Source organism: Cetorhinus maximus, chromosome 1, assembly GCF_964194155.1.
Source record: "Cetorhinus maximus chromosome 1, sCetMax3.hap1.1, whole genome shotgun sequence".
Classification (NCBI taxonomy): Eukaryota; Metazoa; Chordata; class Chondrichthyes; order Lamniformes; family Cetorhinidae; genus Cetorhinus; species Cetorhinus maximus.
Genome location: NC_135879.1, coordinates 214625220 through 214652186, shown reverse-complemented (window position 1 = coordinate 214652186; position 26967 = coordinate 214625220). Strand labels below are relative to the sequence as shown.

General features: G+C 42.6%; 1 protein-coding gene across 7 annotated transcripts in view; it reads right to left on the bottom strand.

Moving 5' to 3' along the window:
• Positions 1-26967, bottom strand: part of pias2 (protein inhibitor of activated STAT, 2) — a 48233-nt gene that overhangs the window by 11958 nt on the left and 9308 nt on the right. For all 7 annotated transcript variants that reach the window (XM_078552870.1, XM_078552876.1, XM_078552858.1 and 4 more), the window contains exons 3-9: positions 25257-25341; positions 24079-24129; positions 18459-18549; positions 13800-13934; positions 9688-9793; positions 2183-2256; positions 1196-1356 (exon numbers count right to left, since the gene is read on the bottom strand). In XM_078552870.1, the coding sequence (XP_078408996.1) occupies positions 1196-1356; positions 2183-2256; positions 9688-9793; positions 13800-13934; positions 18459-18549; positions 24079-24129; positions 25257-25341 (703 nt within the window). The remainder of the gene's footprint in view (positions 1-1195; positions 1357-2182; positions 2257-9687; positions 9794-13799; positions 13935-18458; positions 18550-24078; positions 24130-25256; positions 25342-26967) is intronic.

Here is a 26967-nt window from a genome sequence, read left to right as displayed (position 1 = left end):
CCATGGCAGCTGGTGCCTCAGTTAATAAATCTGGGATTAAAAGCTGTTCTCAATAATGGTGACTGTAGAATCATTGTCAATTGTCATAAAAACCCATCTGGTTCACTAATGTCTTTGAGGATATCTGCTGTCATTACCTGGTCTGGCCTACAAGTAACTCCAGACCCACAGCAACGCACTTTGAAATGGCCTTGCAAGCCACTCAGTTGCATCAAACCGATACTGAAAAATGGACGGACTATCTGGCATGAACCTAGGCAACGAAAACAACAGCAGCACACCGAGCCCTCTCGACTCTGCAAAGTGTTCCCTACCAACATCTGGGGGCTTGTGCTAAAACTGGGAGAGCTAGCCTACAGACTAGTCAAGCAACAGCCTGACAGTCATAATCAAAGAATCATACCTTACAAGTTCCAGGCATCATGGTCACCATCCCTGGGTATGTCCTGTCTCACCGACAATATAGACCCACCAGAGGTGGCGGCTCATTGGTATACAGCCGGGGGAGAGCTTCACCCACCCTAGGAGAGGAAGTGACATTATCTATCGGGTCTGCAGGTTCAATTCTGCTCAGGGCCAGGGGAAGAAAAGGGCCACGATGTTTGAAAATGTCACGCTGACATTCAAGGACTCCTAGCCCTTGAACTAGGCCTTGGTGCAGTGGAATTGCACTGAGGCGACATTGGCAAGGGCCTGGACCACAAAGCCTGAGCCTCCCCTCCCAAGGAAGGCTGAAGGCAGTGATTGACAACACAAGGCCCAGGTGTTCATTTATTTAATGTTTGCTCTGGAAGTTGGTCCCAGCATCCTGCTCCCATGTGCGCTGTTTATTACTTTGCTCCTAACCGTCAGTTTCTCCCTCCTCAAAAAATCAAAATCAATCCTGCCTTGTCAAGGAGGAACTGGAGGAAATATGGCAAACATAACTTTTTAAATGAATAATGAATTGAGGATTTTGATGGTTCTGAAATATGAAAAACTGTGTCTTTTTAGGCCAACTTTTAGATGAGTTTGACTTTTACATGAATATATACAGTATTTCTCTGCAAACTCCAATGCATTATCTGAGCTTTCCAGCATTTGTGTTTAATTTTTCTACTCCAAAGTGACCTGTGGAAAAATCAGGAGAAACTATTTACTTAAAAAGAAACAGGCTGGTGTTGAAACAATATTGTTACCAATGGTCTTGACATACCCATCTATTATTAAACTATCATAGGATGCCTTTTTATCACACACTGGACAAATCCATGTGGGCTTCTTTTCATTCATCTGAAGGTAGAGGGCAGCATCGAAGCATTGTAGATGTGTACAGGTGACCGCGCGGCAAGGGACTATCAGCCGCATCTTCCCCAACTATAAAACAAAAACAAAAACATGAATATTAAACTTCCCAAGATGCTTTAAAAAGCTGCAGTAAATCAATACAGAGCCATACTTACAACATCTGTATTTGTGAAATTAAATTTGCAAGTCTACTTTAATCATGATAGTAAAGGATCTAGTACACTCTATTTACACTTTTCTCTATTTTCTTTATTTATGACAATAGTTTGAGCAATAAGTGGAATATTAGAGGAAAAGGATATTAAAGAAAACTGCACCGAATTTAATGCTGAGCAAGTGTATGTTGACATTATCTAACATGCCATCTCAACAGAATCCATAAAAACGCTCTTTCATCTAACCAAATTAGAAACTACAAAAGATAATTTTTAAAAGCAAACCATAAGATATATTCTTTGATATTGGAAAATATTGATATGATAATCAAATCTTCTATAAAGATTGTTCTTCATAGCTCCCAACAGCAAAGCTTTCTTTTTAAAAAGCCCGAAGATAAATATCAACAAGTAGAATTTATGTGATTTCTCTGGGATTTCTGCCTGATGGGAGATCAAAAAAACCCTTATAGAAAGTCCAGGCTTGTACAAGTACTTGCTTAAATCATAGCATCTAAATATCACATTCTGGAGAATGATAATGTAGGACAGTGTTTTAGAAAAAAGACAATTAATTTCAAGGCATCACTTAACTTGCACATTAAAAGCAAGAACACAGAACAGGCAGTCCAAAGCAGAGCTCACCTGAGGGCACAGAGGGGAAAGCCACCACACGATGTAGTAACTCCCACCCCCCGCCAAAAGCTGATTGACAAGTGACAAAAATTTAAAGGACTTACTGGGCACATCAACGAAACTCTTAGGCTTGTGGTTGCAATCTCACTATCAGGATCTGCAGTCAGTTTCTCTTTAACTAAGAAAAAGACACAAGGTGAACAATGGTCACAATTATAGCCAAATTATTGGTGTTTTACAGAAGATTGAATGTGGCCTGCTTACACTGCGTTATGCAATTGAAGGGAAAGTTCATCAAAATTGTTTTCTAACTGAATATCATTGATTGATTATTATTGTATCATAAGGTCTAGGCTGGCTATGGAAAGGGACAAAGAACAATCCTGAGTAAGAATAATTAACTGGGAAAAGCCAGCTTAAATGGGGCCAGAACAGATCTTGACAAATAAATTGGAGTCAACGGTTGGCAGGAAAAATGGTAGCTGAAATGAGCGCTACCTTCAAAGAGGAACTAGTTCGGACACAGTCAAAGTATAATCCTTCAAAAGGGAAAGGTTGAAAAAACAAATCCAGAGCTTCCTGGATGACAAAAAGAGACAGAAATGAAGATAGAGAAAAAGTGTGCTTATGACAGATGTCAGGTAGAAAATACAATTGAGAACCAGGCTGAATATAGAAGCTTCAGAGGGGAGATGAAAAAGTAAATAAGAGAAGCGAAGAGGGAGTACAAAAGGAGGCTGGCAGCTAACATAAAAGGGAATCCCAAAGTCTTTTATAGGCATATAAATAGTAAAAAGGTGGAAAAAGGAGTGGGGCCGATTAGAGAACAAAAAAGGGATTTTTTTTTTCAATCAAGGGATGTGGGCATTGCTGACTAGGCCAGCATTTATTGCCCCTCCCTAATTGCCCTTGAATAGGTGGTGGTGAGCTGCCTTCTTGAACTGCTGCAGTCCATGTGGTGTAGATACACCCACAGTGCTGTTAGGGAGTTCCAGGATTTTGACCCAGCGACAGTGAAGGGACGGCGATATATTTCCAAGTCAGGATGATGAGTGACTTGGAGGGGAACTCCTGGGTGGTTGCATTCCCATGTGTCTGCTGCTTTTGTCCTTCTAAATGGTAGTGGTTGTGGGTTTGGACAGTGCTATTTAAGGAGCCTTGGTGAATTCCTGCAGCGTATCTTGCAGATGGTACACACTGCTGCTACTGTGCGTTGGTGGTGGAGGGTGTGCCAATCAAGCTGGCTGCTTTGTCCTGGATAGTATCAAGCTTTTTGAGGGTTGTTGGTGCAGCACTCATCCAGGCAATTGGAAAGTATTCCATCACACTCCTGACTTAGGCCTTGCAGATAGTGGACAGGCTTTGGGGAATCAAGAGGTGAATTACTCGCTGCAGGATTCCCAGCCTCTGACCTGCTCTTGTAGCCACAGTATTTATGTGGCTAGTCCAGTTCAATTACTGGTCAATGGTAACCCCCAGAATGTTTATAGTGGGGGGGTGTTCAGCGATGGTAATGCCATTGAATGTCAAGGGGCGATGGTTAGGTTCTCTTTTATTGGAGATGGTCATTGCCTGGCACTTGTGTGGCATGAATGTTACTTGCCACTTGCCAGCCCAAGCATGTATATTGTCCAGGTCTTGCTGCATTTGCACTTGGACCGCTTCAGTCGCGAATGGAGCTGAACATTTACGAACAGGGACAGAGGACATACCTGAGGTATTAAATGAATATTTTGCATTTGTCTTTGGCAACGAAGAAGATCCTATCCAGGCTATGGTGAAAGAGGAAATAATTCAGACACTAGAATTTTTTAAAATTGATCAGGAAGTGGTATTGGATAGGCTGACTGTACTTTATATGGATAGGGCACCAGGAATGGATGAATTTCCAAGGATACTGAGGGAAGTGAGAGTAGAAATTGCAGAGGCACTGGTCATAATTTTTCAGTCTTCCTTAGACTCAGGGCTGGTGCCTGAGAACTGGAGAATTGCAAACATTACACACTTATTCAAAAAAGGATATAAAGATAAGCCCAGCAACTACATGCAGGTCAGTTTAACTTTGGTGGTGGGAAAACTTCTGGAAACAATAATCAGGGACAATATTAATAGTTACATAGACATAAGTGGATTAACTAAGAAAAGCCAGCATAGATTTCTTAAGGGAAGATCATGTTTGACTAACTTGCTGGAGTTTTTTGAAGAGGTAACAGAAAGGTTTGATGGGGGCAACGCTGTTAATGTGGTGTACATGGATTTCCAAAAGGCATTTGATACAGTACTGCACAACAGACTTGTGAACAAAGTTAAAGCTTATGGAATAAACGGAACAGTAGCAACATGGATATGAAATTGACTGAGTGACAGGAAACAGAGTAGTAGTAGTTAATGGTTGTTCTTCAGACTGGAGGAAGATTTGTAATGGAGCTCCGCATTACATTGGGGCCCTTGCCTTTCTTGATATATATTAATGACCTAGGTCTTTGTGTACAGGGCACAAATTCAAAGCTTGTGGATGATACGAAGTTTGGAAGCATTGTGAACTGTGAGGAGGGTAGTGCAGAGCTTCAAAAGAACATAGACAAGTTGGTGGAATGGGGGAAGAGGTAGCAGATGAAGTTCAATGCAGGGAAATATGAAGCTATTTATTTTGGTAGGAAGGACATGGATAGAGAGTGTAAAATAAAGGGTACAACTCGAAAGGGGGTACAGGAGCAGTGGGACCTAGGTGTATATGTGCATTAGTCATTGAAGGTAGCAGGACAGGTAGAGAGCACGATTAATGCAGTATTCCATATTCTAGGCTTCATCAATAGGGGCATAGAGTTCAAGAGCAAGGAGATTATGCTGAACTTGTCTAACCTTTGGCCTCAGCTGTGTCCAGTTTTAGGTGCCACACTTTAGGAAGGATGTGAAGGCATTGGGGGAGGGTGCAGATAAGATTCACGAGAATGGTTCCAAGGGTGAGGAACCTCATTTATGAAGACAGATTGGAGAACTTAGGTAGATGTATTCAAAATCACGAGGGGTCCGGTAAGAATAGAGAGAAAACTTTCCAGAATCTATAGAATTTTGAAAGATACCCACCAATGCATCCACTATCTCTCTGGCCACCTCCTTCAACATTCTGAGATGAAGCTCATATGGTCCAGAAGATTTATCAACCTGCAATCCAGTTAACTTTTCAAGTACTACCTCTTTGCTAATACTAATTTCTGGACTTGATTTTTTTATGCAAAGGAGAATGGAGGCTGTGCAATTTATTCTTTTTTTAAAAAAGGGACCTTGATCATGTTGTGAGGCCGGAAGAAATGGGAAAGATACTGAATGAATACTTCTCATCAGTATTCACCAAAGAGAAGGACTTAGCAGTCGATTTGTCTAGGGAAGAGTGTGTAGATAGCCTGGATTATGTTGAGATCAAAAAAGAGGAGGTATTAGGCGTCTTGAAGAATATTAAGGTGGATAAGTCCCCAAGGCCAGATGGGATCTACCCCAGAGTACTAAGGGAGGCAAGGGAGGAGATTGCGCAGGCTTGGAGGGCCGAAGGGCCTGTTCCTGTGCTGTACTTTTCTTTGTTCTTTGTTTTCCTTAAAATGCTATATTAGTTCATTAATGGCTGGAATTGGAGCAAGAGCAGCAGTGCACTAGCACAGTTATCACACTGTTGAAGCCCTGAAGACCAAAGTCAGTTGATGTCACAGGTCAAATGCCAAAGTACAATTTACTAAAAGATCATATCTATTCTGTTGTGCAGAATCTGCAGCAATTTTTATTACCCAGCATCAGAGTGGCAAGCGGGTCACTGCTGACCATACAATGCCACACTAGATACCAGTCTCTTCAATTTTTAGAGGGTTCAACTAAAACTCTGACGGTGAGCTCTATGGAAGTTGCATATGTACACCATGTACATAATTGTGGCTTTTCCTTTGGTTTCATTGCAGATATTTTAAGTCCCTTGATATTTTACCTTAAATTTTTGCAATGTTTCAAATAAAAAAAATTCTGTTCATTGCTGAAAAAAGACACTTTATCAAAGCTTTTTGTCTTGTATTCATCAGGACAATCGCAAGAATACCAATGTCAGGGGAAGAAACAACATTATACTGTATGAGAAGAGAGTGTTGATTGGTTGGCAAGTGGACTCTGATTGGTAGAGGTGTTGCCATGGAGAATACACCAGTTAATGATGGCTAACAGTTAACTGCCAAGCATTGTTTGAAATTTAAACCAGGCAGCTTGACTGTGATTGGTCAAGGCATTGCCCTGAGGAACGAACTAGCAAATGGCTGTCACTTATTTTGTTTAGCTGAAACAGGTGCAACGAGTGTACATGTTTTTTCTGTTTGCAAAGAACAGGGCCCTGTACATTAATACATGCAGTTTCCAATATATGCAAATGTGCCACACTGCGAGCTCTACTGACAGCCTTAAATTGGTTGTCAGCATTATTTTTAGCATACTGATGGTTATTTAGCAAATGTCCAATCGCGGAATCACATCTAATGTTGGACATTGTGTTTTCAGTTTTGCAAGCACAGGTTGGTTGGATACGGTCTGTGCCTTGCCTGTTGCAAACAGTGGCTGGGATATGCCATTTGATATGATCCGCCTGTCTTTGGGACGTAATGCCTACATACCTAGCACCACACTGGCCCCGAGTTCATATTACCACATTAAACCATATTATGCCATATATACATACATAATACCATATTACTCATTTGTGAGACAGGCAGAATGTCTTTTTGGCTTGATGGCAGCATCTTGTTAGTGGCTAATGCCACTCGTGCTGCTACTGCATAATAGCAGCATCAAACAGCTAGCTTCACCTGTTGCTCAAATTTTTCAGATACCTTGCCCTTTCAGGGTAACCTGAGGTAGTCTGGACATTTTTCAGGGCCGAAGGTGACAGCCTTAGGCCCATTCATGAGTTTGCATGATACATAGCGCTAAATGATCTGATCAGGGTAGCCATTATCCCGCAGAATAGCCAGTTCTGTTTAGTAAATTTTGCTCTTTTTGCCATTTTTCTGGGTTTCAAATTTCTCCCACTGATTTCTCCTATTATATAATGCTAAAAATAAATCTCGGAAAGCAAAGAGAAAGCCTGTTTTTCAAATAGAAATAGAAATTGACTTTGATGCAAATACGTTCCTAGAAAGAAGAAGCTCCTTTTAAGGAAGGTTTCCCATGTGGAATAAAGGAACACTGCAGGAAACGGTGTAGCAGAAAATAAGGGATATTCTTCATTTTCAGTGCAAATTGAAAGGTTGTTTAACAAGGTGTAAAGGTCAGCATATTGGAGAAGGGAAGTAGGCCATAACAGCCACACTTCAGTTTATCATGTGTTCGCAAAATGAGACTTTGTGAAACCAATAACCCAACAGAACAATCTTTTTCCACACAAACAGTAGAAACATTTTGCACAAACATTTTGGTGGAGACAATGCTCCTTTAAGTCTGTTAGCAGTATAGGTTAATTGGAGCCACTCGGGGTGCCAACTGCATCCCTCTGCCAGAGTTACAGTTGAATTTGAATCTGCCAGGATCAAGTTTAAAATTTATGATACTTCTCTTATCAGACAGAGAAGTAATCAATAGTGCTAGCCAGAGGCCATTCAGCTAGAGTTACCTTTGAGAAAAGCCAGGCTAGCCATGAAAAAATACTTCAGAGATACCAATGACAACATGACAGTCTCCAAAAAGTCTGCACCAAATTAAATTTGCAGTCTGGTCTCTAATTGTCTCTTGAACCTCTGAAACTTGGATTAATCTGCAGAATTTGGATACTTTGTTATAAACTGGTGAAGGAAAGAAGAAATTCTGTAGCACCAAAACAGTTTAGAAATCACAGGTTGTGATTCAATTTGGAACAAAAGTTCTGCCAAAAGAAATAAAAACAGAAAATGCTAGAAATACTCAGCAGGTCAGGCAGCATCTTTGGAGAGAGAAAAACAGCTTAACGTTTCAGATCTCAGACCTTTTATCAACAGTTCTGATGAAAGGTCACAGCTCTGAAACATTAACACTGTTTCTCTCTCCACAAATGCTGCCTGACCTGCTGAGTGTTTCTAGCATTTTCTGCTTTTATTTTAGTTTTCCAGCATCCACAGTAATTTGCTTTTGTACCTGCCAAAAGGAATGCTGCTAAAAATTCAGATTCTTTGAGGCGGTGATGGAAATAGTGAATGAGAAAAATGCCAGGGATGTGGTGAACATGGACTGTCAGAAGGCCTTTGATAACATACTACTCAGTAAACTACTTAAGACTAAAGGGCTATGGAATTAAAGGAAGGGTAGCAAACTGGATTAAAAGTTGGTTAGAAGGAAGGAATGAGTAGGAATTAGAGGCAGTTTCTCAGAGTGGTTGGAAGTGGTAGTGGTGTCCAACTATGTTGAGACTGCTTCTATTCGCCATTACATTAATAATTTGAACATAAGGCGAGAGGAATGGCATCCCAATTTGCAGGAAGTACTAAAATAGAAGGTATAGTAAATAATCCTGAGGACCAAAGGAAGGACATGTTGGTAAGATGGAGAAATAGATGAACTGTCAGATGGAATTCAATAATAATAAGCATGAGGTGGTACATTTCAATTATAAAAATAAAAGTGTTATACTCTGAATGTGGAACAGTTGAGTGATATGGAACAGCAGAGAAATTGGTGGATCAATTCAGGTAGATAAGATATTAATAGCAGCAGTTCAAGTGGATAAAGCCATTAAAGAAACCTAATGGAAGTCTGGGTTTTATGGCAAGTATAGATAAAGGTCGAGATGTAATGGCAAATCTATACAAAACCTTACTAAGACCACAATTAGAATGCAGTATGCAGTTATAAGCTCCAGGTAAAAGGAAGAATATTGTGGCAAGAGAAAGGATACAGTGCAAATTCATTAGGGTGATACTTGAAATGAGCAAAAATAAATAGGAAGAAAGACTTAGAATCATAGCAATTTACAGCATGGAAGGAGGTCAATCAGCCCATCATGTCCATGCCACTTTCCAGCTCTTGGTCTATAGATTGTAGATTACTGCACTTCAAGTGCACATCCAAATGGTCATGGGGATTTCTGACTCTACCACACTTTCAAGGAGTGAGATCCAAATCCCTACCACCCTCTGAGTGAAAAATATTCCCCTCAAATCCCCTCTAAACCTCCTGCCTCTTACCCTAAATCTATGCCGCCTGGTTATGGAACCATCAACCAAGGGGTCTAAAGGCCTTCCTATCCATTCTATTTAGACCACTCATAATTTTATATATTTCGATTAGGTCTCTCCTCAGCCTCCTCGATCCCAAAGAAAACTACCCTGGCCTATTCCAATCTTTCCAACTTGAAAAATTGGGCATGCTTTCATCAGAACAGATAAAGTTACATAGTAATTAGAGGTGTGTAACTGAAATAAAAATATATATTATGTCTTTAATAGCAAAGCTTTTAACCCAGTTTAACTCATCACCTGGAATGAATTTCAATACCATTGCTGATATGACAAATAAGTCCTTGCTTCAGAGCTGAATAATCAAAATCAACTCTCTCAATCAAATGCACTGAAACATTAAGCCAACCGAAATACTGTATTAGCATTCAACTTACTAAGTGCTCTGGAATGGTCAGAATTCCTGATGCCTTTGTTCCGCAGCCTCTGCAGTAATACTGCCGATGTCAGTTGCTTCACTAAGAACACAGACACCGAATAATTCTGGAAAACAATATAGCACAGATCTGCTTCAAGACTTTACTTTTAAATTGTACAGTCTGAATTTTGAAAAGTGGCAATGCACATTTGCGAATTATCATTTGGTTATGTATGGTAAAGATATGTTAAATTATTTACACCTGCAGCAGTTCAAGTGAATAAAGATTTGATCTATTCAGTTGCTGCAAAGAAATAAACCAGGCTATTGTTACATGCAGGTAACATCAACATACACAGGAAAAGGAAAGATTCAGATTGCAGCTCAGACCTCAATAAACAAGAACGCCCCTTTTAACAATGGCTTGCAATACTGTCTTTTAGTGCTAATGCTTTAATAAGTCGATAGAAGTGGATGTGTTCCAATTAGAGATACAAACTAAAATTTTCTATACAGGTGACTTGAGCATTACATTTTGTGGACTGTCGTTTGGTAGTACAGAACTTGAATACTGCTGAAAAGGGAAACATGTTGCCGAAGCTTTTCGTCTGACAATCATCAGGACAAACAAACAATGCCAAATTTCAAATGATCACAACAAATTTACATTACAGGAGAAAAAAGTGCTGATTGGTTGGCAAGTTGACTCTGATTAGTTGAGGTGTTGCCATGGAAAAAGCAACAGGCATCTTTAGGCTTCCCAAGCTCCCGGGTAATACAAAAAAAGCGCTTGCTCGCGGAGAATTGGTCCCAGAATATGATCCACATTTTTTCTCCTTAAACTCGTCTCACTTCCTCCAAATAAAAGGTGTGGCTATGGATACCCACATGGGCCCCAGTTATGTCTGTCTCTTTATGGAGTATGTGGAACATTCCTTGTTCCAGTTCTACTCAGGCCCCCTCCCGCAACTCTTTCTCAGGTACATCGATGACTGCTTCGGTGCTGCTTCATGCTCTCGTCTGGACTTGGAAAAATTTATTAATTTTGCTTCCAATTTCCATCCCTCCATCATTTTCACATGGTCTATCACTGACACTACCCTTCCCTTCCTTGACCTGTCTGTCTCAATTTCTGGTGATAGACTGTCCACCAATATTCATTACAAGCCTACTGACTCCCACAGCTACCTCAACTACAGCTCCTCACACCCCACTTCTGTAAGGACTCCATCCCATTCTCTCAGTTCCTTCGCCTCCGTCGCATCTGTTCTGATGATGCCACTTTCCAAAACAGTTCCTCTGACATGTCTTCCTTCTTCCTGAACCGAGATTTTCCACCCACCGTGGTTGACAGGGCCCATCTCCCGCACATCCGCTCTCACACCTTCCTCTCCCTCCCAGAACCATGATAGGGTTCCCCCTGTCCTCACTTATCACCCCACCAGCCTCCGCATTCAAAGGCTCATCCTCCGCTATGTCCGCCAGCTCCAGCATGATGCCACCACCAAACACATCTTCCCTTCACCCCCTCTGGCGGCATTCCGCAGGGATCGTTCCCTCCGGGACACCCTGGTCCACTCCTCCATCACCCCCTACACCTCAACCCCCTCCCACGGCACCTTCCCATGCAACCGCAGAAGGTGCAACACCTGCCCCTTTACTTCCCCCCTCCTCACCGTCCAAGGGCCCAAACACTCCTTTCAAGTGAAGCAGCACTTCACTTGCACTTCCCTCAATTTAGTCTACTGCATTCACTGCTCCCAATGTAGTCTCCTCTACATTGGAGAGACCAAACGCAGACTGGGTGACTGTTTTGCGGAACACCTTCGGTCTGTCCGCAAGCATGACCCAGACCTCCCTGTCGCTTGCCATTTCAACACACCACACTGCTCTCATGCCCACATTTCCGTCCTTGGCCTGCTGCAATGTTCCAGTGAAGCTCAACGCAAACTGAAGGACAGCACCTCATCTTCCCACTAGGCACTTTACAGCCTGCCGGACTTAACATTGAGTTCAACAACTTCAGATCATGAACTCTCTCCTCTAACCCCACCCCCTTTTACGATCCCCTTTATTCTAATAATTTATATTTTTAAAATATATTTTTCTTTTCCCATCTAGTTCCATTATTTTTAAATGTATTTCCATCCATTGTTTCATCTCCATCTTTTAGCCTATTTCAACCCCTTCCCCCCCCACCCCACCCCCACTAGGGCTATCTGTTACTTGCTCGTCCTGCTTTCTACCCTTAATGTCCCCATTAGACATTCCTTAGATAATATCACCACCGTCAACACCCCTTTGTCCTTTTGTCTGTAACATCTTTGGCAATCTCTTCTTTGCCTCCATCTATCACTGGCCCTCTATCCAGTTCTACCTGTCCCATGCCCCTCAGCCAGCTTATATTTCACCTCATTTCTATATTTCCTCAGTTCTGAAGAAGAGTGATACGGACTCGAAATGTTAACTGTATTCCTCTCCGCAGATGCTGTCAGACCTGCTGAGTTTTTCCAGCTATTTTTATTTTTGTTTCAGATTTCCAGCATCTGCAGTATTTTGCTTTTGTCACATTACGAGCTCGACTGATTATCTTAAATTGGTGTAGATTAGCACACTTGGGATTGTTCTTCAAGTGCTGCCCAATTGTGGAATCACGTCTAACATTAAACGTTTTGTTTTGGGCTTTGCAAACATGGGCTAGTTGGGTATGGTCTGTATCTGCTTATTACTACATTTTATGAGCTCTTTTTCTTTTTTCATTCATGGGATGTGGGCATTGCCCATCTCTAATTGCCCTTGAGGTGGTGTAGGTACACCCACAGTGCTAGTAGCGGTTTGATACAATGGAGTAGGCCATTTCAGAGGGCAGTTAAGAGTCAACCACATTGCTGTGGATGTGGATCTGGAGTCACATGTAGGCCAGACCAGGTAAGGATGGCAGATTTCCTTCCCTGAAGGGCCTTAATGAACCAGATGGGTTTTTACGACAATCGTAGCATAGTGAAACACCCCAAGGTGCTTCACAGGAGCATTATCAAACAAAGTTTGAAACAGAGCAACATAAGGAGGTTTCAGGGCTGATGACTAAAGCTTGATCAAAGAGGTAGGTTGTAAGACGTGATTTAAAGGAGGGGAGACGGGTAAAGAGGCAGAATGGCGAGGGAGGGAATTCCAGAGTTTAGGGCCTAGGCAGCTGAAGCTGCCAATGATGGAGTGATTAAAATTGGGGATTATAATCCTCTTTGCTTATTTGTCTTGCTTCACAATCAACAAAAATTCCGTTGCGCAGGTCAAAGTTTTTCTCTCCATTGAAATGGTCTGGTCAAACTGAACGCAAGACTGAAAAATTCAAAGATTTTGACAAGCATTTATTTACTGCTCACTCAAGCTGAACTCATTCACTTGCTGAAACGTTATCAATGTGAAAAATGTATAGAATATAAATCTTTAATAGGCATAAGCACAATGCACTGCTGGTCATTCTGCTAAATTAACTAAATCTCAAACAGAGAGTAGTAGTATGAAAATTGACCCCAATACCCTCATCTTAAGAAACACTCTATTTAAGAAAAACTGATTACATTTCCATCTTCTAGAAAGCCTTTACCAAGAAAAAGCAAATAAAAAGCTTTGCATTTACGTGGCACCTTTCACATTCTCAGGAGGTCCCAAACTGCTGACAATCCTTCAAGTACGTCTGAAATGTAGGCAAAAGTAGCGGCCAATTTAACTCACAGCAAGGTCCCTCAAACCACAATGAGGTGAATAGCCGGTTTCTAATGATGTTTGCTGGGATAAACAGTAGCTAGGACACCTGGCTCTTCTTTACCCCATGACATCCACCTGAATATACAGCCAGCCACTACAACAATGCAGGTGTCATCCTCGATGAAAAGCTTACATCCAGGACTGGACTTGAACTCATGATCTTCTGAGCTCAGGAGGAAAGGTGTTACCACTGAGTCAAGCAAATTTATCAGTATTAACTTATATCCAAGAATCTTTGCACTTTATGCCACAACGGAAAGTTAATTGTAAGCAGCTTTTAAAAACAGAGCAAGAATGAATAAACAACCAACTGTACTCCTAAATGAGGCCCAGATTTAACATTTAATTAAGTAAGGCACTTACTCTTCCCATTTCTGGTGCCCAAGAAACAGATATTTGATTGGGTACAGCTGACGAGAGCCTAACTTGCGATGTGATGTTTAAAGGTCGACCAGGCCGCTTCTGCTCAACACCATTTTTAAGTGGTGGCGTAAACCCCTGAAAATATAGAATGATGATAGTAAGGAAGAATGTGGTATACCTGCATTACCAATATCAAGAATTATTAGTTGACTGATAAGAACGAAAATTAACACAAGTAAAAATTCTTTACTTATCATGCTTCCCATAGCAAATCTAGAATAACAATGCATACATTGTTCTAGCATATCTTAACAATAAATACAACAGTGAAGCTCCTCCGATGGTCAGGGAGTTACATGACTAGGAATGACAAAGAGCCATATGATGGGAATGGCAGCATATGTTACGAGACTAGTAATCCAAAGGTCTGCACTAATGATTTATTTTATTTTTTCGCAGGATGAGAGTGTCACTGGGAAGGTTGGCATTTGTTTCCCATTCCTAATTGCCCTTGCGAAGTGGTGGTGAGCAGCCACTTCTGGAGATCCAGAGACATGAGTTCATAGCCCATCACGGTAGATGGGAATTTAAATTCAATTAATTAAATCGATCTGGAATGAAGTTAGTACCAATAATATTGAAGCTGAAAATGCTGGAGGAGGGGAAAAACCCAATCCCGTCCACTAATGCTCTTTAGGGAAGATAATCTGCCATCTGCCATCCTTATCTGGCTGGGCCTGTGTGTGATTTCAGACCCAAAACAATGTGGTTGACTCTGAACTGCCCTCCGAAATGACCAAGCAAGTCATTCAGCTGCATCAATCTGCTAAATAAAAAATAAAACCAGATGGTCTACCTGCCATTGATATAAGCAACAAATAGGACAATGGAGGCACACCCAGCCCAGTCAACCATGCAAAGTTCTCCTCAGTAATAGGTAGGGGCTGGTCAAAACTGACAGCTGTCCCAGACTAGTCAAGCGACACTCTGATATATTCATACTCTTAGAATAATATGGCTGGGATTTTACCAACGCAGGGATGATGCGCTAGGAAGCGAGTAGGCTGGTAACATGCTGGGGAGCTGCAAGTAGGGTGCCCAACAGAGATGTGCAGCCACTTTGAACAATTAAAGTCACAATTAAGAGCAAATGTGTCAGAGGTGGAGCCCCAAACTCCCAGCCACATAGGGAGGCTACCAGCTGCATGGAGGCAGCCATCTACAGCTTCCGAGGAGACATCAGAGCCAGAGGCTTTATGCCACGAAGTGGGGCTGTGACCAGGAAAGGCTACCCCCACAGCCCCAAAGACACCCGAGTTCTCCCTTGGTTCGGCAGGGCCTACCACCCGTAGACACCTAATTTTAAAAATTCAACTAAAAACTTGTCAAGGGTGTCCCCATGCTGACTGTCCTCACGTTCTCTGGCCTGTCACAGCAGCATCCATTCTCTGTGACATTGCTGAGGCTCCAAAGCAGCCAGTCCCCTGATCAGGTCAACAGCATCAGCTGCCCACCCACTGTCCTTAATCAGAACTAATCAGCGGCAATCAACTAAGCGGCCACCTCCAAGAAGAGTGCCAATGTGGTCCCGCTGTCCATCTGTGCAGGCTTGGGATGCACTAATGGTCCTGATGTCAGGAGTTCTCGGCATCTGAGAAAATCCTGGCTTACCTTTCAGCCAATGTCCCAGACTCCTCCATCACCATTCTTAAGTATGTTCTGTATATCAGCATGTTCGATCCATCACAGGTGGCAGCACAGAAGTATAGAGGTGGGGGGGGTGGCCCTGTGAGTCCTCAACATTGACTCTGGACCACATGAAGTCTCATTGGATCAAGTGAAACATGGGCAAGGGAACCTCCTGTTATTACCACATACTGCTCTCCATCAGCTAATGAATCAGTACACCTCCATGTTGAACACTTGGAGGAAGCACTGAGGGTGGCAAAGGCACAGAATGTACTCTGGGTGGGGGTACATCAATGTCCATCACCAAATATGACTCAGTAGCACCACTACTGACCATGTTAGTTGAGTACTGAAAGATATATCTATCAGACTGGGCCTGCAGCAGGTGATGAGAAGACCAACATGAAGGAGAAATCTTGTCCTTGGCCTTGTCCTCGCCAACCTTTGCATCTTCCTCACCAACAGACCTACTTGTAGATGCATCTATCCATGACAGTATTGGTAGGAGTGACCACAGCACAGTTTTTTTAGGCAATAAAGTCCCATCTTCACATTGTGGACACCCTCTATCAAATTGTGTGGCACTACCACAGTGCAAACAGGATAAATTCAGAACAGTTCCATAAGCTCAAAACTTGGCATCCATGAAATGCTACATGACACAAGCAGGGGAAGAACTGCATTCAGTCCACAATCAGCAACCATATGACTCGACATGTCCTTCACTTTACTATTGCCATCGAGCCAGGTAATCAACCCTGGTTCAATGAGGAGGGTAGAGGAGCATTTCAGCAACAGCACCACACACATGCAAAATGAGGTGATAATCTGGTGAAGCTACAACACAGGACCACACACATGCTATACAGCAGGTGCAGCATGCTATAGACAGAGCTAAGCGATCCCACAACCAATGGATTAGAACAAAGAATTGCAGTCCTGCCATATCCAGTTGTGAATAGTAGCAGACCAGTAAACAACTAATGGGAGGTGTAAGCTCCATGAGCATCCCCATCCTAAACCTTGGTGGAGCCTGGCACTTAAATGTAAAAGACAAGGCTGAAATGTTTGCAACCATCTTCAGAAGTGCTGAGTGGATGATCCATCTCAACCTCCACCATCACAGAAGCCAGACTTCAGCCGATTTAATTCAGTCCATATGATAACAAGAAATGGTTCACTGGACACAGCAAAAGCTATGGGTCCCAACTACATGCCAGCTGTAGTACTGAAGGCATGTACTCCAGAACTAGCCACGCCCCTAGACAAGCTATTTCAATGCATTTCCAACATTGCCATCAATGTGGAAAATTGTCCAGTTATGTCCTATCTACAAAATGCAGGATAAATCCAATCAGGCTATTCTGCCCCATCAGTCTACTCTCGCTCATTAGCAAAGTGACTAAAGGTGACATCAACAGTGCTGTCAAGCGACAATTACTCAGCAATAACCTGCTCACTGGTGCTAAGTTTGGATACTGCCAGGGTCACTTGGCTCCTGGCCTCATTACAGCCTTGGTCCAAACATGGATAAAACAGCTGAATTCCAGAGGTGAGACGAGAATGACTGCCCTTGAAATCAAGGCAGCATTTGGCTGATTGTGGCATCAAGAAGCCCCAGCAGAATTTAAGTCAATGGGAATCAGGGGGAATATTCTCAACTGGTTGGAGTCATACCTAGCACAAAGGCTGTGGTTGTTGGAGGCCAATCATTTCATGCCCAGCTCATTGCTGCAAGAGTTCCTAGACCCAACGATGTTCACTGATGATTGGATAGTTCCATGTGCAACTCCTCAGACAATGAAGCAGTCCTTGCTTGCATAATGTAAGACCTGGACAATATTCAGGCCTGGGCTGAAAAGTGGCAAGTAATATTCAAGCCACACAAGCGGCAGGCAATGATATGCTTCAACAAGAGAGTCTAATCACCTCTCCTTGACATTTAGTGGCATTACCATTGCCAAATCCCTCACCATCAATAACCCAGGGGTCACCATGGACCAGAAACCTAACTGAACAAACCACATTAACACTGTGAGGACAAGAGCAGGTCACAGACTGGGTACTCTGCAGTGCACGACTCACCTCTTAACTCTCTGGGTTCAATCTTCAGACTGTGCTAAGTTAGCTGTACTCTGCTGAGTGCCCTGGATAGACTTTCTGATAGCTAACCAATGTACCTGATGAAAGTTGCTGGGCATTGATGTGATGTGGTTATTCAACGTGTTGCCAGTTGTCAATGCACGCTAGCCCCATCCTTTACGTTGCACAGAATTACAGAATTTTATATCATTGGAGAAAGCCATTTGGTTTATTGTGGAGTACATTTCCTTCTCCTTTGAAATTATTCCCTTTTAAGTATCTATCCATTTCCCTTCTAATAGAGATTCTGTTTCTACTTTCCTACAAAATCCTGTTATTGCAGTACAGAATTTGAGTATTGCTGAAAGAGACATGTCCGAGCTTTAGTCTTGCACTCATCAGGACAGTCGCAAGAACACCACATAAGGGGAAAACAACAATTTATACTGTATATGAAGAGTGTGTGCTGATTGGTTGGCAAGTGGCATTGCCATGCCAATGCCACTTACCAACCAATCAGCACTCTCTTCACACACAGTATAAACTGTTGTTTTCCCCTTACATTGGTATTCTTGTGAGTGTCCTGATGAGTGCAAGACGAAAGCTTAGACATGTCTCTTTCTTCAACAACACTTAAAATCCCGTTTATAAACTCAAACCACTCTCACATCATAGACTTAAAAATGCTGTTACAGGTCTGAAAATAGCCTAGGTTGATGGTCTCCAATTTTACTCACCCTGATCAAAAGGCTTTCCCTTTCATTTAACGCAGATGTCCAAGTAATAAAACATTCCTTTCACCCAGCACCAACAGGTCTCATCTGATCATCACTGCAAATGCCCCTTAAGCTCCCAAAAAACATTTTAAACTATTATACATAAACTTACCGGTAATGGATAAAGTTTTCCATTTACTTTTATACACAAATTATTAGGGTAATTGTCTTCCTGTGGACAGCTCGTCTCTGCGAGACAAAACCTGAAACCAAATGAACAGTGGAATCAGGTCAGCAGTAGATCTGCTAAGAATTCTGCTGAATAAACAACATTCCTCTTACTGGAAGAAAAAGAGTAAGTGCTAATTCAGTCTAATCCACTCATCAGACTGAAAGTTACATCCACAATGTGTGCATCAGAAGTATTAATAAGTTGCATTTATATTGTCTTTTCAAAATAGAAAAATTCCTCAAATTTTGGAAAACTGCCCACAAATACCTCTGCCACCTAAGAATATAACACGGGTAGGAGTAGCCATTCAGCTCTTCGAGCCTGATCCATCATTCAAAGAGATCATGGCTGACCTTCTACTTCAACACCATTTTCCTGCACTACCCCCGTATCCCTTGATGTTTTTCATGTTTAGAAATCTATCAATCTCAGTTTTGAATATACTCAACGATTGAGCCTCCACAGCCCTCTGGGGCAGAGAATTCCAAAGATTCACCACCCTCAGGGTGAAGAAATTCCTGAGTTCTAAATGACCTGCCTAGAGGTATATCAACATTTATTTAGAAAAACAAAATCCAGTATTAAAATAAATTCAACACAGCATATTGAAAGAGAGGATAAAGCTATTTTACATATTAAATGACTTAAAAACCTGTCAAAAATGCAGGAGCTATATTGGAATCAAATACCGTTACTGTAAACACAGAAATGACCATTAAATGGTGCATTCAAAATTCAAAAATTCTAAACACTCAGCAACCAATTATAGATTGAGAAATTGGGCTTGTTAGTGCACATTTTTTGGTTGCTCCGAGTGCCCTAAGACAACTTGTACAGCGATTCATGCCGGTTGCCATTTTGGTGCAACTGTTAATGTGAACAGTGTACACCCATAGAGCAGGCAGGCCATGCCGTCAGTCAGTGTGCAAAGCAGATTGACGCCAGCTGTCACTTTGGAGTTCAAGGCTCCAACCAATGTCCTCGTTTAACCTCATCAACTACATACGGGTTAGTTGCTGCTGATTTCTTCCGGCTGTTGCTGTCCTACAAGCATTTAGCGTTTTCCATAATTTTTGTAAGTTGCAAAAGTCTATGGGGTGAAATAGTATAGCAGGTATTGAGAGACTTTACGTTGACTTCAAGACTTCTGAATAAACCAATCGCTCCTAGACATGGGTGCACTTGTAGACATTTCCCTTTGGAATATAGCATGACTTACAGCATGAACAGAGGTCATGCAGAGCAGGCAAGGCTACAGGGAGAAGGGGAAGGAGCAATGGGGGAAGAGCTCTCAGAAGGAGGCCATATCCACCAAGGATGTTAAGGAAGCAATTCTCCTACCTGAACATCAGCAAGGAACAATGCAGGATGTCTGCACTTCAATAAGGATGTCCTCAATGAAATCTGCAACTAGCTGAAGCCACAACTACAACCTTAGAGCAAGGCAAGAACTACACTGCCAGTGCCTGTGAAGGTGATCGTGGCACAAACTTTTACGCATCTGGCTCCTTCCAGGCTGGAGATATTTTCAACTTCTCAGTTTGCCATCCACTGTCATTTGAGAGAGATAATTGAGACTCTGTATTCAAAGAGAGCTAATTCATGTCATTCTCTCTTCTCAGAGACACGTAGGTGGAGCAAGCACACAGCTTGGCAAGGATTACAAGCTTCTCATGAAATGTGATATTCAACACACCACTAGCATTGAGAAAAAAAATTTCTGCTGTACAGACCGCTCTGGAGGAGCCCTGCAGTGCTCGGCAGGACAGCTGTCAGATTCACGATGGTCTGCTGCATTCTGCAAAACTTTGCAATCATGAGGAGGCAGCTCCTGCCAACAGCTTTAGAGCGAGCAGCTGAGGAGCAGGGAAATGAGGACCAGGCAGAGAAGGTAGAGGAAGAAGGGAGACAACCTAGACTGCCACCTTTTGGCTCAGCAGTCCATGATGCACTCATCTGAGTGCAATAGCAATAACAGCAATCCCAATTTCCCCATTCACCAACTGTACCACAGCTAACCTTCTCTCTGACCATCACAATGGTCTGGCCACAATACAAAATAAAAGCCACCACAAAATAAATATTCCAAACCAAATTTATAAATGAGATGTCGTACTGTGTCCAAAGTTAACTCGTACATTCCCTTAATGCCTATCTCCTGTGTGGCTCTGTCTGCTCTAGTGTTCCTATGCAGTACTACCCCCAGTGTTTGCAGCATTCCTGCTGGAAAATTGCCTTCAGGAGAGAAGACTGCAGATGGTCTTGGTAGACAACCACCAGCAGCTCTGGGCCTAGATGCACAGGTAGTGGCAGCCTCGACCGGATGGCTGACGAGCAACAGGAGGAGTTTGGAGGAACCCAGATGCTGCATTTCTGAAAGAGGCTTGTTTTTTAAAAAATTCATTCATGGGATGTGGGCTTCGCTGGCAGGGCCAGCATTTATTGCTCAGCCCTAGTTACCCTTGAGAAGCTGGTGGTGAGCTGCCTTCTTGAACAGCTGCAGTCCATGTGGCGCAGGTACACCCACAGTGCTATTAGGAAGGGAGTTCCAGGATTTTGACCCAGCGACAGTGAAGGAACGGCAATATATTTCCAAGTCAGGATGGTGAGTGACTTGGGGGAGAACTCCCAGATGGCAGTGTTTCCATCTATCTGCTGCCCTTGTCCTGCGAGATGATAGTGGTCGTGGATTTGGAAGGTGCTGTCGAAGGAGCCTTGGTGAGTTCCTGCAATGCATCTTGTAGATGGTACATACTGCTGCTACTGTGCGTCTGTGGTGATGGGAGTGAATGTTTGTGGATGTGGTGCCAATCAAGTGGGCTGCTTTGTCCTGGATGGTGTCAAGCTTCTTCAGTGTTCTGGGAGTGGCACTCATCCAGGCAAGTGGGGAGTGTTTGATCACACTCCTGACTTGTGCTTTGTAGATGGTGGACAGGCTTTGGGGAGTCAGGAGGTGGGTTACTCATCGCACTATTCCTAGCCTCTGACCTGCTCTTGTAGCCACAGTATTTATATGGTTAGTCCAGTTCAGTTTCTGGTCAATGGTAACCCTCAGGATGTTGATAGTGTGTGATTCAGTGATGGTAATGCCACTGAACATCAAGGGGCGATGGTTGGATTTTCTCTTGTTGGAGATGGGCATTGCCTGACACTTGTGTGCCGTGAATGTTACTTGCCACTTGTCAGCCCAAGCCTGGATATTGCTGCATTTGGACATGGACTGCATCAGTATCTGAGGAGTTGTGAATGGTGCTGAACATTGTGCAATCATCAGTGAACATCCCCACTTCTGACTTAGGATGGAAGGTAATTGATGAAACAGCTGAAGATGGTTGGGCCGTGGACACTATCCTGAGGGACTCCTGCAGTGATATCCTGGAGCTGAGATGACTGACCTCAACCGCTACCATCTTCCTTTGTGTTAGGTATGACTCCAACCAGTGGAGAGTTTTCCCTGATTCCCATTGACTCCAGTTTTGCTCCAGTGGGCTCCTTGATGCCACACTCGGTCAAATGCGGCCTTGATGTCAAGGGCAGTCACTCTCACCTCACATCAGGATTTCAGCTCTTTTGTCCATGTTTGAGCCAAGGCTGTAACGAGGTAAGGAGCTGAGTGGCCCTGGCAGAACCCAAACTGGGTGTCAGTGAGTAGGTTATCCCTAAGCAAGTGCCGCTTGATAGCATTGTTGATGACCCCTTCCATTACTTTACTGATGGGGCGGTAATTGGCTGGGTTAGATTTGTCCTGCTTTTTGTGTACAGGGCATGCCTGGGCAATTTTCCACATAGCCGAATAGATGCCAATATTGTAACTGTACTGGGACAGCTTGGCTAGGGACGCGGCAAGTTCTGGAGCACAAATCTTCAGTACTATTGCTGGAATATTGTCAGGGCCTATAGCCTTTGCAGTATCCAGTGCCTTCAGCTGTTTCTTGATGTCATGTGGAGTGAATCAAATTGGCTGAAGACTGGCAGAATGTGATGCTATAAACCAGAGGAGAGCATGGGATGAGAAAGAAGTGGGAAGTTTGGAGGTGGATTAAGTTTGTGGGTACTGTCATCTTCTGTGCTTTTAGCCTTACCACTGGCCTCAGGAATGAGTGTCCCTATAAAAGCCAGCATCGTCTCCTCTATGGGGTTAGGGCAGATGCACCTGTCGCCCTTGGGTTGGCTCCTGCGATCTTCAACTTTCACCACCTTGTCCTTCAAGAGAGAAAGAAGTGCGTCAGGTAGGAGAATCTGTTTGTCTGATGTGACTGTTGAATGGTGGTGGTGTGTGCAACCTGTGGGATGTTGGTGTGAGACTTGCAGCAGTGCTAAGTTTGTGAGGATGAGGTGAAGCATATGAAATATTACCTGAGGCCTGATTGATAGTTGTTGAATGATATGGTGTGGCGATTTGTTGTGCCATTCTTCACTCATTCCCAGGCCAGATTCTGTTCAAACACAACTGCCAGCACCTGCTCCAGCCACACTGGACCTCTCCTTTTAGAAGTACAGGCTTGCTTTAAATGGTGCTCGCCAATGAACAGTGCAGCTAGCACTGGCTGGACACAGATCATTGAAATGAGCAAGCCGCATGAAGTTGGCCTGCTGCCTCCATTGGGATCAGCAATTGGGATCTGAGGCAAGTGGTGCAGTTTGAAGATGCATTCACTTGTCCATTCATGTGAGGTCTCTGAGCTTCATTGCAATGTCGTCAGGGATTAATTCCTGGCATTGACCTCCATGGCTACCTGCTCCTACTGCCTTGTGTTTCTGAAGGGTCTCCTTCCTCCCTGCAAATGCAGGACTTCTCTCTGTCTTTCCACCTCCTGCACCAAGAGCTCCAGCCAGTGTCCAAAAACCTTGAAGCCTGCTCTCTCCCCTGTTGTGCCATTCTTCACTCATTCCCAGGCCAGATTCTGTTCAAACACAACTGCCAGCACCTGCTCCAGCCACACTGGACCTCTCCTTTTAGAAGTACAGGCTTGCTTTAAATGGTGCTCGCCAATGAACAGTGCAGCTAGCACTGGCTGGACACAGATCATTGAAATGAGCAAGCCGCATGAAGTTGGCCTGCTGCCTCCATTGGGATCAGCAATTAATCATGGATTGTGATCCTTGCACATTTCCAGACAATTAAGCCCCACAGTTTCATAACATCAGTAAAGATAAAAGATTAAAACAAGTTCAATATTTGCCATCAATACTTAAATGTTATAGGTTTTTCCATACCAAATTCATGCAACATCATCTAGCCAAGAGGGTGAACAAGTATCTCGCTTCTGGACCTGTGGCGTTGCATGATTCCTTCTCCCAAGTGTTGGGGTAAGAAGCACCTGTCTTTCTCCTCAACAGCAAAAGTAAAAACTGGAATTTTACCAAGTGTTAGTAAGGTGGTGGGAAGAACAGGTTCAAATGCCTATGTACTGTGACTCTGAGCTTTCTGTGTAACTCCACAAATGAGTTTCAACAAAAAATAACACTGTCTCTTTAAGGTAGAACTAAAACACAGCAAAGAATGATTCAGAGATTAACTCGTCTTGTCTGAACAAACTACTCAAACAGATTAATTTACCTCAACTGCACCTGCACAATATAGTCTCTTCTTCCACCTGGCAAAAAGTCCCTGTAAAGAATGTAATAGATCAAGTTACTTAGAAGTAAACAGTATTGCGCCAATTTCTCTCAAACCATGAACATTCGCACACTTATTTTTAAGACACAATAAGAAAAATCTATTGATAACAACATTTTAAGTCAAATATAAAGTGCTGAAACAATAAAAACTATACCCAATAGCCCTAAATGAATACAGGTCACACATAACTGATGGAAATTTGTTTTTCTGTTCTTCACCCACACCCAACTCATCCCAAAATACCATTTCACAAATGCTGGCTGAACTTTGTTCCCAGTTGGCCATTCCATATGAAAATGCCTAGACAGTGAATATTGGAAGGTTTTTCAATCTTAGAGGTATCATAGCTGAGTCCCTAATGGGTATCTATAATGCGTAGTTTCCCACAGGGGTCAATGGATCAAAAATCAGGAGCAGGTAGCCTCACTGATTTTTCTTTTTCCTAATCTAGGGTTGCTAAAACCAATTGCACTGTGCCAATTAAACCCCTAGCTGTTATCACGTAACTGAACAAGATCAGGAATCAAATCTGGAGACATTCCGACCTCTATAGTTGTTCCGCAACTGGCTTATCAACCAAGTTTTTGGTGAAATACTTAGAGGCAATTTATAAGATATTTATATCTCTTACAAGTAATAGTAGTGAGTCATCAAAGTGCTCCGTCAAAGGACATCAGGAGGGCTTCTGCTGCTTCCCACCACCCCCCAGTCCCCCCTGCCACCCCACTGACCTCCTGAGGGCAGAGATCTTCTAAATCACCATTCTCTAGGTTGGTCTCATACAAATTTGCTCTCTCAGCTTGCTGAGCATCCATGTGAGAGGAATCTAACAAAGATCTTCATTGACAGATCTACCAGAATTCTGCTGCTGTCTGTCAATTCGGGAAGCCTCCAGTGTACTTTCAACCTTTACATTATTACTGTACAGTGAAAACCTTCGTGTGTGAGTACTGTTGTGTTAATAATATTTAAACTTGCTAAGTTAATGTTAAACTAAGTATTTAAGAAAATTGGTTTGAGTAGATACCAGGACAAAGCATTTTTTAAGCCAGTTTCCTTTGGTTTAAGTAAGGCCTGGCACTACATTAACAGAGAAACTCATTTGCCCTTCTTACCTAGAAATACATATTTCTTTTACTTGTTGAGGAGTCAATGCGAAGATAAAGTACTTTTCCTGGAATCGTTGAATATTTGATGGCACTGAATTAAAGAAAAAGTTAAAGGTTATTTAAACAATGCAGAGATAAGCAGTGGATGCAATTGATGCGCATTTTCAAAAGGCCTTCAATAAGGTGCCCCATAACAAACTAACGAATAAGGTCAGCTTTCTACAATCTTTCTCTAATAATTTGCAGATTTAATTTGCCGAAATGGTTCTGGTGTGGGGTATTTTGGCTGCAGAATTGGGGTGGAGAGGTTGGGTTTGTCTTCCTTGGAGTGGAGGGGCTTGAGTGGAGATTTGACAGAGGTATACAAGCTTATGAAAGGTTTACATAAGATAGACAAGGAAAAGCTGTTCCCAATAGCTGATTGTACGAGGACTAGGGGACACAGATTTAAGGCTTTGGGCTAGATATACAAAGGGAAAATGAGGAAGAGCTTTTTAACACAGCGATTGGTAATGACGTTGAATTCACCGCCTCTGAGGGTAGTAGATGTGGAAACAATGAATGATTTCAAAAAGAAATTGAATAGGCCCTCGAAGGAAATAAACTAGCAGAGCTACCGGAATAAAATGAGTAGGGGAATGGGACTAACTGGATTGCTCTTCAGAAAGCTGGTATGGAGTCAATACGACAAATGACTTCCTTCTGTGCCATATTGACTTTATGTCAGAGAATGTGGAGTTGGGGACAAATGGCAGAATGGATTGCTAGTTGGCTTCAGAACAGAAAGCAGAGAGTGGGAGTTAAGGGTAGCAGAGGAGCAGAAATGGGATGCTCCACAGGGATCTGTGCAAGGACCACAGTTGTTGATGTTCTAGAACAATGATTTGGACTTTGGAATCAAAAATACAGTTTCTAAATTTGTGGGTGACAGCAAATTGGGGGGATAGTCAATACTGAGGAGGGCTGCAATAAATTACAGGAGGACATTAATGAGCTTGCAGAATGGGCAAATAATTGGCAAGTGAGTTCAATACAGATAAATGTGAGGTAGTACATTTTGGTGGGAAGAATATGGAGGTCACTTACTACTTGGAAGGTGCAAATCTAAGTGGGGTAGAGGAACAAAGGGATCTGGGAGTACAAATACATCAATCACTAAAAGTTGCAGTGCAGGTTATCAAGGCCCTAAAAATAAATCAAACCAAACAATCAGCTTTATTTCTAGAGCAGTAGAATTGAAGTGTAGAGAAGTTATGCTAACCCTGCATTGAACCTTGGTTAGACCACACTTAGGAGTACTGTGTGCAGTCCCGGTTGCCATATCATAAAGAGGCACTAAAGAGAATGTGTAGAAGATTTACAAAAATGATACCAGAAATGCGTGGGTACACATATCAGGAAAGGATTGACAGGCTGGGTCTCTTTCATCTAGGAAAAAAGGCGGCTGAGGGGTGAGCTAAAGGTCTTTAAAATTATAAAAGGTTTCACAGAGTGGATACAGAGAGGTTTCCTCTTGAGGGGAAAAGCATAATTTGAGACCATCAATACAAGATAGTCGTCAAAAAATCCAATAAGAAACTTAAAAGAAAATTCTTTACCCAATGAAAGTGAGAATGTGGAACTCACTATCACAAGGAGTGGTTGAAGGGAATAGTTTAGATGTATTTAGGGGAAGGTAGATAAGGATAGGAGGGAGAAGGGAATAAAGGGTTATGAT